Genomic DNA, 16,515 nt, shown 5'->3' with positions numbered 1-16,515 from the left:
TTTACTTGTCCCTTCGATTTCATTTTGAAAATATTATAGTGGAGCTTATCAAGCATTCACCATACTTATAATAATTAGAAGTCGTTGACCTTTAATTTGGTGCAAATAGAATTCTTTACTTTAATTTATGAGCAATCATGAGATTCATTCCGCTCCATTTAGACTACCCTTGTGTTCAATTCTATTGCACGAGTAACTTTTATACTTTTCTACATACTATAGTGAGGACGTTTTTAACCATCAAAACAATCGTTGGGTACCTTAAGCCCTAAGTAAGACGAAACCTATAAGATTAACGTTCACAAAAATAAGGAAACAGCCTTAAAATAAACCGTTTTCTAAGAAGTAATTTTTGGGTAATTGGCAATTTTTCTTCTTTAATAAGAAAACCTGAAAAGTAGTCAAATTGAGAATAAATTGTCCCAAACAAATATTAGATATAATTTTGAAAACTAAATATAGGTGTTTCAATTTTCCACAATAATTGTATTCACAAATAAAAATTCAAAATAGTTTCATTTTTAAATGAATTTACGCAATCCTATTCCAATTTGTAGTTTATGCACAACGAATCGGTTGATACAAATCGCTAGATGAATATAAATGTATACTTTTTTCCTCGTGAGAGCTTCTATTCATATGGGGAGGGGAAAAATTGTCTATTTTAGTTCTCCTTGCGGTTAACTTTATGAATTTGAGTATGACTAGTTCTCACAATATGACAGACATTATGTACAAGACTTGTGTATAAATTTATCTCCATATGACTAATCCACAATTACTAACTATTCCAATTTCATAAAGACGAGTTGTAGCCTAAACTCCACAGAAATTTGAATGGAATAAGATTGATTGATTCATTTTTCCTTTTTTTAAAAAATTATATTTAAAATAAGAATCACTCAAATGTCTTGATCATGCATTAAGAATTTTAAACCCTAATGAATGTACATATATATTTTCCATCTTCATTACTACTTCAAACGAGTTCCACTATTACAGGAATTATCCTATTATGGATACTAATTGAAGCTTAACTCTGCAATGCTTACTGATACTTCACTTCACCACCTAACCACCCTACCCCCTCTTCGTCATCTTCTTGACTGTACAAAATTTTCTTGGAGTGATTTGGCTTCAAACTTTCACCCTCCACCACCTCAATTCCACTCATCAGAACAGTACCAATGGAGGTTTGGAGCTTGATCATCAGAAAAGAAAGTACTGCATGATTCCTCACTGGAGAAAAAGTTGTGCTCTTCAATTTTCACAAACTGTGGCATATATGATTTTTGGACATCTTCAAGAGTGTCTGAAAACTGGAAACTGCAATTCATATTCTTAACAATATCCAAGAAATCTTCATGTGGGCTCTGATGAAGAATCACATCCTTGGTGAAAGATGAAATAGCTGCAGTTGGGCTATTGTTAGTTTCTTCATTCAAGATTGCACTTGAATAATCAGTGCTATCAGATGATCTGTTTTCTTTGAAATTCTCAAAGTTTGCATCAGAATCTGATTTAGCGTTGCGTTTTTCACCAGATTCTGACTTTACTGCCTCTTTCTTGACAGAACCCTTGCTTTCAGTACCTTCGTCTAGCTTTGATTTCAGGTCCAGAATCTGAAAAAACAGGCGGAAAATTAAAGATTTTATAGTGTGCTCGACTGAATCATTGCACATTTGGACATGATGAGTTTTGTACCATATAAAGACGTAGGGTGCATCTTAAAGGTTAACTTTATTATCGATGTTTATATTTCGATATTTAATTGCGGTAGAACTTATCCCTTAATACGCGTTTTAATGATCTTCATAAACAAACTAATTAAAGAATTTTGTAGTATACCTTTCTAAATAGAGCTTCATTATCACTTTGGAGAGTTTCATAGTTAAGTTTAAGGGAATCATAACTGGCTTTGAGAAGGCCATAATCTCTCTCCAATTGCTTAGTTTTCCACCGTGCACGGCGGTTTTGGAACCAAACCGCCACCTGCCGTGGTTGAAGCCCAAGTTCTTGTGCCAACTTCACCTTTCTATCAGGTTCGAGCTTATTTTCGAGTTCAAAATTCTTCTCTAATGCCTTAACTTGATCGACGTTTAATCTCCTCTTCTTTTGGCCTAATTCTTCAACACAACCTTCCTCATCTAACCCTTCAAACATGCTCCGAAACTCCTTTGCGTAAACATGATTGTTCCCTTGCTCATGTTCATCTACACCAAACAAAACAACTTATAATTAAAAATTAAGTAGAAGTGAGTAAAATAAGAAAAAGTACAGTGGGACAAGAAACATATGAAAACCTGTAGTATTAGGACAGATGGGCATCAGAGCACCCAATGAATCACTACTACCAAATCTCTTCATGCTTGATGAGTGATGACTGTATTAAAATCTATTGAATTTAGATCAGAAGTAGCAAAATCTGTTCTTATAGTGCACTCAAAAACATATAAGTCTCTTCATTTTCAAGAAAAGGTGGAACCCATATTCACAAAAGTCATAACCAGAGGATCCCAAGAGGCATAGATTTGTATACATGTAAATTCACTATACAGCTTTTTGTCTTTCTTGGGTGCTCCATTTTTCTCCTTTTTTATCACTTTCTTTGCCTCTGAATTCATCAAAAAGAAAAAGCAAACAAAACCCAAAACCCAAAAATATGAGTAATCAAAAGCTGCACTTTTTCTTTACATAATTATTACTTCAATCAATACAATACAATACAAGAACCATATATTGAACAACAGTGGTGGGGGTGGGGAAGAGGGGTGGAAGAGATCAGTAGACCAATTCAGTACCCAGCTGACATCCCAAATTTTGTCTTTAAATAAAACCAAATGGGGTCACAGATAGGGTTAGAATCTGACTGGGGTTAGGTATATCTGTGCAATATGGGTTTGGGTACAAATGAAAATGAAAATGAAATGAAACTCAAATTCAAATTTTTTGCACCGGCAATAGCTGGTGGTTTTCGACCGTTTTGTGGAAGATATTTTAATTTTTGGCGGTGCTAATGTGATAACAGGTTTTGATGAGCTGTGATAAGTGGAAATTTTTGGGATGTCTGGTGCGGCTTGGCTTGAGTCGAGCTGGTTTTAGATTTTGGTAGGGTCAGGGAATAGTACGTGATATAGCACGACCGCAATCAATCGAGTTGAGATCTGCTATCCAAATTGGAGTCCATTCAGTAATTTATTGATATATCATTTTACACATATTTTTAAGCACAAGGACATTGAGCGGAAAGTTAAAATTGTTAGTTTAAAGTGATGTGTCAATGAATTATTGAGTGAATAGTAAGCTGGACAGTAAATTTTGTATAGCAGCTCTTAACTTGATTTAGTCAAGTTTGATTTGGATAAAAATTAATGTTTTAGTAAATTTTAATAAAAATTGTGAATCATATAAAAATGTGGAGTTGAAAATAAAATCTAAGTAAATGAATTTAAGAAATATACTAAAAAAGCTTTAAACAGTCATAGGTTAATGGGTAAATCGTAAATTTAGTCCCTAACCTTTGGTCAAAGTTGCGATCTCGTCGTCAACTAATTTTCGTATGCCTTTTGTCCTCAACCTTTGAAAAGATAGTAATTGAGGACCTCTTTTCTGTAATTTTTTCAGGCATGTAAGCTACGCGCTTCATTTATATAAATGGTAAAAATGTCAACCCACTTAATCCATTAAAAATAATAATAAACAGTTTTTAAAAAACAATACATGAACAAACCAAACATGGAGGTTAGTTTTCTAGGTTAATGACCCGACAAAAATCTTGAAGATGTTCTTAACATGCTAATTTCTCATATTGAGAACAAAATCAGACTTTGGCCAAAGGTGGGAGACTAAATTTGCAATTTACACATCATTATACTAAAAGAGCATGTTTACTATCCCTTTCTTCATTTTATCATTATTATTATTATTTTTTTTTTTGGCAATAAACTTTGGATCTTCTCTTCTGACTACATGCATGAATGGTTGATCCAATATGAGACATTAAATGATAGGTTTACGTAAATGCAATGTCAAATAATTCATTTAATTGAACCTATTATTTGTGACCACTTAGACTGATGCTTCAATAGTACTAAATAACATTATTTAATATTTTGTGGTTTACATATGATGAGAATTGAATACAAGAAACCTTTTAACGTTGCCAGGTATAACAATTGCAGCTTGTCATCCTCTAATTTTTGATATTTATACCGGCAACATTTTGTTAAGCCAGACATATCAGCTCCCCCTAATTCTGCAACTCACACTAATTGTGCAGTAACTGATGAGCAAAGATAGGAAATTCCAGCATTATTCCTATAGGTGTCTAAACTTTCCTCTTTATTGATCTTTCTATGTATAGCATAGGTTCTATATTTGACCTATAGATCTATCTAGCTGTATGATACAAAGTGTATGTCTCCATAGCTTCTATATAATACATGCTATACAATAGGTTTGGTATAGTGACCAAAACCTTTCTCTTGCAATTCTTATTTTGTATCAGAGCTCATTAAATTTCAATGGATAATTCGATTCGATTAAAACTCAATAAATGAATATACAGATTTCAAAATTGGTCTGCTCAAACGAGTCACCATCTTGCGGAGTATGTTAAGGGATATAATCTCACATCGAATAGAGATAAAAACATAGACCAACTTATAAGTTCTTGGACTACTTATCTTAACAAGATTGATCTTTTAAAATGGAACCCTAAATCTTAACATGATCATAATTTGATTTTTAGTAGATAGTTTCTATCGAATTGACACATAAAAAACAATTTTTTTAGGGTAGAGGAATGAGAGGAACGAAAATCCGAGAGACACATAAAAACCAATTTTTTTAGGGCAGAGGAATGATAGGAACGAAATCCAAGAGTGGGTGGGAGCAAAGACTTGGCTGGATGGGAGCAGGTGCTAGGAGGGGTTGGGAGTGGAAGTCTCATCTAGCCTCGAACTTCAGAACATCTGTCTACTTTAATGCCATATTAGGAATTACTGATGTAAATAGAATTTAGAACCAAAAAAATTCACTAATCTACATGGGGTTACAAATATCAATAAAAAGAAAAATTCTACATTTGTTACACAATCAAATTGTTAAGAGAACAATAAAAATAATAGGGTAGTTATTAAGTCTTTACGTAAATCAAGGGGTGCACGTGCGTCGATTCGATTTCAAAGAGAATCGAACTGAATCGAGAACCAATGGTTATCTTACAATGGAACCATTGGTTCATTCTATTATTATGGACCGAACCAAATGATTCAAGTTTGATTTGATTTGGTTGGGTTTCATAACCAAAAGTTTTAAATAATTATTGCAAATTTATGTACATCCAAAATCAAAACAATATAAGTATAGTCTATTTGGTTCAAGTTTGATTTGATTTGGTTGGGTTTCATAACCAAAAGTTTTAAATAATTATTGCAAATTTATGTACATCCAAAATCAAAACAATATAAGTATAGTCTATTTATGGATTATAATAAATAGACTATACTTATTTGGTATTGCTATATTTTGTCCCTGAAACGAGTGCTCCAAATGCTTTTCACGCATCTTTTTTTATTGTTAAGCGGATAATTTCCGTTTATTTAGTACCTAAGTACTAGAAAATAGTGAGAGATTCGAAATATCGATGTCCAGAATAAAAAATTAAGAACCTTTCCCACAAATTCAATAAATTCGAAACCGCCATTATGACATTCTTAAAAACAAAATGATTCTTTTAAAAACCAATCAATCTTTATTAGTAGGCAAGACCCTTCAATCACCAACCTTTTTCCAAGTCAATTGCACGTCTTTCATGGCCTTCAAAAGAACAGCACAAGTCAATTTTCACATCTTTCTAAAACTTTCAAAAACCTTTTTATTTCGTCTTAGAACCACATATTAAGAGCCCGTTTGGTACGAATTAAAATTCAATTATAACCAATCTAAGTCAAAGTCAAACAAATAATATTGACCACATCTTTCATGTGTTTCACAACTTTTCAACCACGCATTTCAAAAACTTTTATCACTATCTACAAAAAAATCTAATTTTAATCCCCACTCGTTAATTTTCTCTAGTGACAGCTTTTTTAGGTGGGAAATTAATGGGATCCCACAACTTTATCTAATAATATTCCAAATTGATGTGATTTAATAATTAATTAAAGCTAGTGATTAAGATTATAATCTTGAAAAGCTCATTTGTGGTTAATCAACGCTACACGTGTGCAGTGCAGGTGGTTTTATGCTGCTTTCCCATGTTAAGTGTACAAAGCAAGTGATTATTTAGGTTTTATATATAGGAATAAAAAGTATTTGAAGTTGGTTGGACTATGATGCCAAGTTCAGTTCAATTAAAGGCTATGATGAAATGGGTTTGGTCCAATAACTTCAAACGTAAGGCCCAAATAATCCAGACCCAATTCCAAACATATGCAAAGCGTGTTGAATTGTGCTACTTTAGTTGCTACTTGGTTTCAATTGATCTGAACCTTTGATCTCAATCCAAGATCAATGGTGGTTACAAGTGTTTGGCTGAAACCCTAGGGATATCCTTTCATTATGTTTCTATGTGTTTGGCCATCTACTAGAGAGTTCTGTGAGTCCTTTTTCGTCTTTATTTTCAACCTCTAGTTGGATGATTCTATGATTCTTTGATGAGATTGGGAGTCTAAATGATTCTATTTTGAGAAGAGGATGATTTAATGTGGTTGAGTTCTTTTGATCCAAATAAGTAACTTCAAAGCATTTGTTTTGGAGAGTCTAAATTGATATGAGGCTTCTATATTCAAACATAAGGGTATCTAAGACAAAATTATACTAATATCTTGACATCATTCCGAGCAACTCCTGAAGAAGCATGTGCTACGATAGCTTAAAATGAAAAAGAAAAAAAAAACATATTTCAAAAAGAATCCGAACCTCATGATAAATTAAAACAAAGAAGCCCCCAAAAAGCAAAACAGAACATAATATAGCAAGACGATAAAAAGAATAAAATCGTGCTCAATGGGATCTTTGATGCCTTGGTTATAGAAAGCTTGTATTTTCGAGTTTAAATCTCTAAATCTTTTTGTCCAGATCTTGTGTATTTTGATTAATCATAGTTATGAGTTATCAATATGAAAGTTGGAAATTTGAATTAAAATTAGAACAATTCATAAATGTAAATTCAAGCTTTTGAATAGAGTCATAACTTAAAACGGGGTTGTATTAGTATGCTTGATCTGTATTTAGATAGCTCGTTATATGCTGTTTATAGACTCGACCAATTTTTTATTTTTATTTATTATTATTATTATTTGAGCTTTGTTTGAAGGTGACGAGAAATGGAAGTCCGAGATAGTCCTTTGTTTTTATATTTTTTTTTGTTCTTGTTTATTTACGTGTAGAAAATGAAATAAAAAGTCGTAGTAGATCACAACTCTAGTTTTTAAAGGGTTGAGATGTGGCACGACCTCTTTTAGGTTAGACCAAGCCCATAAGGAAGATCAATTTTCCACTTCAATTCTTAATTTCTACTCCATCCTCGGTCTCAAGGAAAGTAATATCATATTTTAAGAAGCCCTTTAATTGAGTTAATTTCATTTTTGGTCACTGAACTTTTAGTAAAATCTCCATTGAGTCACCCGACTTAGGTTTATAGCAATCTGATCGCTAAAAAATTTATTCAATGATATTGACTCCGTTACCTCCATATACCAAACTTATTGACCCAATCCTCCATTACCCCCGTTTCTAGGTAAATACGCCACCTTGTCATGTTGTGACTGCAAGTTTTTGAAATTGGGAATGAATAGAGCTTTGAATATGCTCAATCGAATGATTACTATCGATTTTTAAACATGATATATTTTTAAAACAATGAAGAAAAACTCGTACTTTAATATATTGTGTTGTTTTATTTGAAATATTGCGTGCGCTTTGCTCGTTTTATTGAAATGAAAAGCATTTCCTACTCACAAAACTAAGACTTATATTTCGTCCTACTGAACAAGAAAATGAAGATTTTTGTTTATTTCATATGCCATTCAATCATTTGTCATGGGCATACTTAATTTTGTATGACTATTAACTTTATTGGTTTGAAGCAAGTTCATGAATCACGACAATTTAAGAGTAGATAGGAAAAATTTGTCAATGTAACTGACGATGAGGTACTCAGACTATCATTAAACAACTCTTAATCGAGGGATGAGCTAACAAAACAAAAGCTAGTTTGGCAAAACAAAATCCTTCAAGGTTCCAATATGTTTACTTATGATCATGCCCATGCAAATAAGCTAGTCCAAGCCATCACAAACATATAGTGGTGACCCCCCCCCCCAACCTGCGCGCCTTTCCTTGTGTTCAAGGAATGTGCTCCACCATCGGAACGATCCCATCCCATGGACTAGAGTATTTCGTGATTCCTATAAATAGTAGAATCATCTCACAAGCAAGTAGAGTAAGTATAATATCTTGATTCCTAAATGTTTATATAAATATTGTTCTCCTATCCACAATGGACAGGTTAGACTATCCACTTGTTGATGTGCTGGAAGAACCTTACTTACGATTCTCTTGAAATGTGAGAACTTTACTTAAAGTTCTTTTTAAAGTGGGTAAGATAAGACTTTCACTATGGACAGGAGAATAGGAGTGATGTTTTTATACCCGAGTTTATTCATGGTGGTTCTTTCAAAATTAATTTTGATCTACAAACTCGTATTTTGAATTAGGTGAATTATTGGGATAGAACATGCCTAGTCAGAATCGGGCTACGCCTTTGTAAGCATCATTTGCTGAACTAGTCCGAACCCTAATTCTTTCTTGATTGTTGAACTATTTTTGCGCCAAAACCTTAAGTTGCGGACTTCGGTGCCAAGAATGAAAGAATCAGCACTTTTACTGCACTAGGCCTAGAGATTGGGGATCATCTGTAAAAATTTCCCTGAAACTTTTGACATCGACCTTCATAACAATATAATATCGACTTTAATTTTCTTTACAACGAACTTATTTAATTTATTTTCGACAAGGCAAAGCATCGTCAATAAAGCCTAAGCTTGATTTACAATAAATCACTTTTTTAGAGTATGTTGTGTATGCCGTCTTTGTCAATAAGACCTTGTGAATCAATAGAATGTTAAATTTAGTATTGAAGGAAGGGAACCGGATAGAAAGGGAGCTACGACAGTAGTTTTAGTCGGTCCAGTGGCGGAGCTAACTTTTTCCGTAGCTTAATAAACTATCTTAAATTTGTCCAAACCTTCCATGATGCATGAGTTTATTAACTTAGGTTACACCATAATTTATATATTTCATCTGAACGACTTTTTGAATAATCCGAGGGGTCTTTAAAAGATTTTTAAAATATTAATACGACTATTTTAAATATTACCCATCTATTTACTAGGCCATGACTAAAGTTGCCATGCCTAGTGGATTGTAACAAAATTTCCATAAATCTTTTAGACTTTGGGTTGACAAAGATAAAAGTTGAGCTAATTCTACTATCACGTTTGATTTTATAAGAGAATATGTTAGGTAACAATATCGACATATCGCAATTTACATTTTTTTATTTATTTATAATAACTATTGTTAATATTAGTTGAGTAAAATTAACAAGAACAACTTTCACGCCTAATAAAAGATAAATTTTGAAAAATATTCCCAAATTTAAAATGTCAAAAATTCATTAATTCTTACTGGAGAACTTAATAATAATTAATGAGAATAGAGTAAACATTCGAAATAATTCCATACATAGAACTGAACATAATTTGACAAGATTAGAACCATATAAACAAATATCTTAAATTATTTTTCAGTAATTCTCCCATTTGAATCACATTATTGTAAAAATGAGAATGGGAAATATAGTCGTTATGGACCCTATCAAAAAATAAAAAATCAAATATGATGGCTTGATGTGATGTAAAACGGTCATATTTTTCATTTTAATAAGAAAATAATAGAGCTCAAACAGGTAACATGTCAATTTCACTATACACAAAATGTGTCACTCAATATCATATAAGACTTAAATGTGGTAATATCTACCTAATGGACGATCTTTTATCCATGATTCCGTGTGAATTGGGGAATCCTCAAACTTCTAACTGATTTGATACGCTTTGACAAGTATGAAAGAAGTTCTTATTCTTTTTTCCTTTATAAAATTGGAAAATTAGGTATCGTGTCAATTTTAAAGTTTTCAACTTTGAAATGAAAATAATTGACAAAAACAACTTGAAAAGGAAATATAGATAATATAATTAAATAAATATTAAAACAAGTGAATGTGCATTGAAATGTCACCAACGAATAGCCTACCCAACCACTAACTTTGCCAGTCAATCAACTTCTGTCAAACTAAACCAATATTGAAATTACAGGTAATCTTCCCAAGTTACAACAAAAATAAAGCATAAACAATCAATTCCTTATTTAATTCTCTCCTATTTCTTGAAACTAAAGCATTTCTTGATGGCATTTCATCATAGAAAATTTTTGTCAATAGATAAGAAGCCTAAGGATGAAAAGAAATATGCAACTTGTGACACTTGTTATGTTTACTTTTCACCGCCACCACCACAACTGCCATTGTCGCAGCCTCCACTGCTGCCTCCGCCACTGCCACGACCACCTCTACCTCCTCCGGCTAGCCCAAAATATCATATGCCAACAATTTTAGTCCTCGTCATCTGTGTTCTTGGTGCAACTTTTATAGTTATTTCCTATCTTTCTATAAGGAGATATCGGTTGAGAAATTCCAGGAGGAATAATTCAGGACCATTGGAGAATAGTGCCCGAGAGGATTTTATCGATGAAGATCAAGGGCCTGTGGTTGACCATCCTATATGGTATATACGTACAGTTGGGCTACATCAGTCGATAATCGATTCTATAGCGGTTTTTAAGTACAAAAGTGGTGAAGGTTTGATTGAAGGTACTGATTGTTCTATTTGCTTAACTGGATTTCAAGAAAATGAGAGTCTTAGGTTGTTGCCCAAGTGTAGCCATGCTTTTCATGTCCCATGTATCGATACCTGGTTAAGGTCAAATAAACATTGTCCCCTTTGTCGTGCCCCGATAGTCAGCAATACGAATGCTGCAGATCAGACGAATGAAATGGACAGTCATTCGAGTAATTTGGGTTCACAAGAGGAAGAACAAATAATAGAAGAACACGAAGTAGCAGTGAATTTAACTGGTGAAACAAGAATTGGGGCAGAAAATATTGGTGTTAGTATCAATGCTAGGGGTGGCAAGGGTCATGTACTAAGTGATTTGGCTGATCATCGTGCAACAATGGATCGGACGTTGCAACAAACAGTTAGAAGATCGATTTCTATGGATTTTTCATCTACTTCGATGATCCGTAATGCTGCTAATGGTCGTGCAAATAAAGAAGAACAAAATCCTTATGTGGCATCGAGCATATATAGGCCGATAAAGAGTCATTCGTATAGGTGTTCCATTCAAAAAGTGTCAGTTTCAATGAAGAGATCCTTTTCGTTTAACTCAAACACTTAGTACTAACAATTGAGTTTTCTTAATTGTTCCAGGTAATTACTGCATAGTGCTTCACGATGTTTAGCATGGAATTTTCGAATTCCCACTTGTATAAAATACAGCATGACTTTATTGAAAGGATAGAATAACGATGTCGAATTGAGGTGGTTCTATCTGATAGTAGTACGTGCTATTTTTAATTCAAGTTTCGGTACTATTAAAATCATGTACTTGTTCAGATTTTAATAAAATATAAAATTAATGGAAGTATTTGATTAACATATGACCTAAATTCTTATTAATTTAAGGGTTATACTTGAGAGTTGAAATAAAGTAGTCATTGTAGATACTGTCTTCATCCTCCTTGGCAACTCAGTTTGATGGTTTATTATTATTATTATTATTATTATTATTATTATTATTATTATAGCTCAGCCCACAGTCATACTGTTTAAGATTTTAAAGAAGCAGTGTAGAGAATTTTTGTTGGTTGATTTCCAACGGAAAGCAAAATTTAATCACTATAAAGAACGAAGTTTAAGATAAAGAAAGAAAGCACCTTAAAAAATAAAAATTTCCACATAAATTTAGAGCGATCGTCATCCATGTTCCCTGAGTAGCTTCACCTCTGACTTAATACAGTTTTGTCCTGTTCAACTTATTAACATACCTCAAGGTATTTGTTTTATTTAGAATTTAAGATCTCCAATTTAAAAATCCCTCATGTTTGGCTGAGCTTAAATATTTACTTCTAAGTAAATAAAAAAAGTTCAATAAGTAAGTTGTATCTAAACATGTTTGGAATTAAGAGTTGCTCAAAAGCAAATTTTAGCGGATAAACATGTTATAAGCACAGTAAGCCTAAATCAAGCTGCTTTACCTGAGGCACCAGTTCATTTACCTTATATTACAACAATTATTCAAATGTATATTTATTTAACCTATGAGGGTTGAAAGTAGATAAGAATTCTCGCGACACAACCCTGTTTCGGCTTAGAAAGGCTCAATACAACCCGTTTACCAATGAGAATCATGCCAGAATTTTTTTCACTGAACATTTGACGGTGAGTGGATGAAATTACCTTTTTACAATGGAAGGTGAAAATGAGGGTGAAATTGTCAAAAATGAAAGGTGGAGGCATTTTGCACAAAAACATTTAAAGGTGGAGGTGTTATAATGAGAAAACAAATCTTGATGTAACATTCTTAATTAGGTAGGGTTATGAAACTACACTATGGTAACGTCTGAAAGAGTGCTAAAGGTAAAGAGAGGTGCAGTTGCAACTTTGGTAAAGGATTATTGACTCGATTAGATCGTGTCTTGTCCATTTCCCTCTTTTGAAATATTTACAATGTTCGAAATTTTTATTCTTCTCCAAAAGAATATTTTGCAGTAATTGTGTATATTACTTACATATGATCATTTGATATGAAGATTTTTAAAAGTTTCTATCTAAGAAATAGGTTATCAAAATTGGCCATTTCAAGACATACACACGGACCTCAATTTTTTCTTCTATTGACTAAGAAAGTGAGTTCAATGGTTAAAAATTTCTACATAAAATTGTTGAAAGTGTTTTCCATGGTACAAATTACAAAAGTTAAAGATTGTATATATTTTCATATGTAAGTTTTCAAATACTAGTAATAACAAATTTTTTGTGAGAGCTCCCTATAGTGAAAAATACATGATTTGAATCAATATAAGCTTTTGTGAAGGGAAAAATTCGTAATATAAGCTTCATTGGTAAGAGTCAAATCATGTATTTTTCACTATATTTCCCTTCACAATATTGAATCAAATCAGACTTACCACTTTTGTGAAGGGAAAAATTCATAATTAAGAAGTTAAGTATCACCAATTTCAAAACTAAGAACAAATATTTCAAATTTCAAAAATTCAATATTTATTAAAATTTATTTATGATTTAATTAATTAATTATCTATTATATATTTAATTAATTAAATATAATTAAGGATACAAATATATACAATTTGATCACAAATTAACGATTTAATTAATCACAATTATTTTTCAGTTACAAGTCAAAATTTGTATATGTTACAAATTATTTTACAGTCACAAATCAAAAATATAATTTACAATTTATTTATAGATCACAAATATTATTAGTAACAACTTATTATATAGTTACAAATTATCGACCACAAATTAACAATTTTTAAAGTCACGTGTTATTTTTTTGTCATAATTTATCTTTTTTATTAGTCACATATTATTTATTGATCACAGATTAACCAATATAATTGTCACAATCAACCAACTAATTTGTGACCACCACCAACACAACCACAACCTCACTATTGCCTCCAGCAGCACACCACCATCTTACTACTGCCTTTATCAGCAACAGCAGCACCACTACCACTACCCTCATCGTTAGAACCACCATCATCTCAAACAAGTTAACACATCACATAAAACACCACCACTTCGTCACACCAAATCCACCACTATCTTGACAAATCTATCGCCACCAACATCTCACCATCACCATTGCAATCACTGCCACTGCTAAATCCACGACCACCATTACTACCAAATTCTACACCACCACCACTACCAAAAGCTACCCCACAACTCCAGCTAAGCTGATCCCCAAAACCACGGCCAAAGCCCTAAAACATGGAAACCATCGCCGCACTACTACCATTCTTACAACCAAAAAATACCAACAGAATAGAAAGATAAGCAATATTTTTATTTTCCACGAACATTCACCAAAAAATATGAACACAAAATGTCTGCTAAGCATTCATCGATGTCAGCTAACAAAGAACAAGTCATCGTAAAACACTGTTTGAGAGAGGATAACAAAGGCCACACCCAGATCGACAATTGACAACTAGTTTGCAGTCATGCTATACTACTCATGACCAGTGTTGATATTGAAGAGTCTGGAAGACAGATGCAATACCATCATCGTTATTGAAGGAAGGACCTCCAAAAACCATTGGTCTTGTACGCAACGCCTAGCTTCACGAGGTGGTCCTGAGTAGAGGTGGGCGCGGGTTGGTTCGGTTCGGTTCTAAAGAGAATTGAATCGAATCAAAATTTTCGGGTATCTAGTAAATGGAACTGTCCGGTCCAAATATAATTATGGAACCGCTTGGGTCCGATTTTGTTCGGTTCAGTTCGGTTCCATACTAGAATTAAATTTTTTAACATTTATTACAACATTATATAAATACAACTAATGACACATTCAATGATTTTGGAATGTCAGAGACTAGTAAACTACCTTGTTCAAATGATCGCTAAAGTCAAAGTTTCAGTCGACGGGGGTCACAGCATCGACTATTGATCACAGATTAACCAATATAATTGTCACAATCAACCAACTAATTTGTGACCACCACCAACACAACCACAACCTCACTATTGCCTCCAGCAGCACACCACCATCTTACCACTGCCTTTATCAGCAACAGCAGCACCACTACCACTACCGTCATCGTTAGAACCACCACCATCTTAAACAAGTTAACACATCACATAAAACACCACCACTTCGTCACACCAAATCCACCACTATCTTGACAAATCTATCGCCACCAACATCTCACCATCACCATTGCAATCACTGCCACTGCTAAATCCACGACCACCATTACTACCAAATTCTACACCACCACCACTACCAAAAGCTACCCCACAACTCCAGCTAAGCTGATCCCCAAAACCACGGCCAAAGCCCTAAAACATGGAAACCATCGCCGCACTACTACCATTCTTACAACCAAAAAATACCAACAGAATAGAAAGATAAGCAATATTTTTATTTTCCACGAACATTCACCAAAAAATATGAACACAAAATGTCTGCTAAGCATTCATCGATGTCAGCTAACAAAGAACAAGTCATCGTAAAACACTGATTGAGAGAGGATAACAAAGGCCACGCCCAGATCGACAATTGACAACTAGTTTGCAGTCATGCTATACTACTCATGACCAGTGTTGATATTGAAGAGTCTGGAAGGCAGATGCAATACCATCATCGTTATTGAAGGAAGGACCTCCAAAAACCATTGGTCTTGTACGCAACGCCTAGCTTCACGAGGTGGTCCTGAGTAGAGGTGGGCGCGGGTTGGTTCGGTTCGGTTCGGTTCTAAAGAGAATTGAATCGAATCAAAATTTTCGGGTATCTAGTAAATGGAACCGTCCGGTCCAAATATAATTATGGAACCGCTTGGGTCCGGTTTTGTTCGGTTCAGTTCGGTTCCATACTAGAATTAAATTTTTTAACATTTATAACAACATTATATAAATACAACTAATGACACATTCAATGATTTTGGAATGTCAGAGACTAGTAAACTACCTTGTTCAAATGATCGCTAAAGTCAAAGTTTCAGTCGACGGATGTCACAGCATCGATCGACAATTGTATAGGTTTTGGAATGTCAGCGAGGCTGCGAGAGTGAGCGCGAGAGTCGAGACAGCGTTATACACTTTAGTGTAGGTGTTTAGGGTTATTTAGCAGGTTGAATCTTGTTGGGCTAAGAAATGAAACAATAAAATGGGTAATTGGGCCAAAAATTAAAAAATTAGAAATGAAACAAATTATTAGACCAAAAATTTGGATTTAGAAATTGTTAATTTATTAATTTGTTTAGAAAAATTAAAATTAAAATAATTTGATTTATTCAATATAAAAAAAATTATAAAGATTCGGTTCTTATTTGGTTCTTGGTCTAGAACCGAAAATCGAACCATACCTATCGGTTCTTAATTCAGATACCTGTTCGGGTATTTAATTTGACAAGAACCATCGGATTCGGTTCATTCGGTTCGGTTCAGGAGATTTGCCCAGCCCTAGTCCTGAGTTTAGCTGCATTGCATGCATTGGTCCTACGTGTGGTTGCGATGGTCGATTTTTTGCGACGATCAATAATGTTGGGTTTCTAGTAGAAGAGATAAGAGAGTTAAGCAATATAAAGAGTTTCCAGATTTTTAATGAGAGAGGGTGAGATGCAGATACTAA

The 16,515-nt window shown here is 33.5% G+C and overlaps 3 protein-coding genes across 3 annotated transcripts; 1 reads left to right on the top strand and 2 right to left on the bottom strand.

Moving 5' to 3' along the window:
• Positions 1–885: 885 nt before the first annotated feature.
• Positions 886–2,822, bottom strand: LOC111376284 (homeobox-leucine zipper protein ATHB-6-like). Its single transcript, XM_022999231.1, has 3 exons — positions 2,304–2,822; positions 1,849–2,213; positions 886–1,622 (listed from the first exon to the last, which is right to left on the bottom strand). Exons 1-3 carry the CDS (start codon positions 2,365–2,367, stop codon positions 1,161–1,163), a joined length of 891 nt encoding a protein of 296 aa, XP_022854999.1. The 5' UTR covers positions 2,368–2,822; the 3' UTR covers positions 886–1,160.
• A 7,529-nt stretch (positions 2,823–10,351) lies between these two features.
• On the top strand, positions 10,352–11,678 carry LOC111376282 (E3 ubiquitin-protein ligase RING1-like). Its single transcript, XM_022999230.1, has one exon. The coding sequence runs from the start codon at positions 10,477–10,479 to the stop codon at positions 11,524–11,526; it is 1,050 nt and encodes a 349-aa protein (XP_022854998.1). The 5' UTR covers positions 10,352–10,476; the 3' UTR covers positions 11,527–11,678.
• A 2,150-nt stretch (positions 11,679–13,828) lies between these two features.
• Positions 13,829–15,393, bottom strand: LOC111376288 (loricrin-like). Its single transcript, XM_022999236.1, has 5 exons — positions 15,328–15,393; positions 15,095–15,224; positions 14,928–15,001; positions 14,017–14,146; positions 13,829–13,923 (listed from the first exon to the last, which is right to left on the bottom strand). The coding sequence occupies exons 1-5, from the start codon at positions 15,391–15,393 to the stop codon at positions 13,829–13,831; spliced, it is 495 nt and encodes a 164-aa protein (XP_022855004.1).
• Between the last annotated feature and the right edge of the window lie 1,122 nt (positions 15,394–16,515).

This window comes from Olea europaea, unplaced genomic scaffold (genome assembly GCF_002742605.1).
Source record: "Olea europaea var. sylvestris unplaced genomic scaffold, O_europaea_v1 scaffold1481, whole genome shotgun sequence".
Lineage (NCBI taxonomy): Eukaryota > Viridiplantae > Streptophyta > Magnoliopsida > Lamiales > Oleaceae > Olea > Olea europaea.
The sequence above is the reverse complement of the archived record's forward strand: the minus strand, read 5'-3'. Positions and strand labels throughout refer to the sequence as shown.

Coding starts and splice junctions, on each gene's coding strand:
- LOC111376284 (XM_022999231.1), bottom strand. CDS start 2,367: ATGAAGAGATTTGGTAGTAGTGATTCATTGGGTGCTCTGATGCCCATC. Junction 2,214..2,303: donor CATCTGTCCTAATACTACAG/GTTTTCATATGT, acceptor TGTTTGGTGTAG/ATGAACATGAGCAAGGGAAC. Junction 1,623..1,848: donor ATGAAGCTCTATTTAGAAAG/GTATACTACAAA, acceptor CTGTTTTTTCAG/ATTCTGGACCTGAAATCAAA.
- LOC111376282 (XM_022999230.1), top strand. CDS start 10,477: ATGGCATTTCATCATAGAAAATTTTTGTCAATAGATAAGAAGCCTAAG.
- LOC111376288 (XM_022999236.1), bottom strand. CDS start 15,393: ATGACTTGTTCTTTGTTAGCTGACATCGATGAATGCTTAGCAGACATT. Junction 15,002..15,094: donor CAGTGATTGCAATGGTGATG/GTGAGATGTTGG, acceptor AACTTGTTTAAG/ATGGTGGTGGTTCTAACGAT. Junction 14,147..14,927: donor AAGGCAGTGGTAAGATGGTG/GTGTGCTGCTGG, acceptor TCCATGTTTTAG/GGCTTTGGCCGTGGTTTTGG.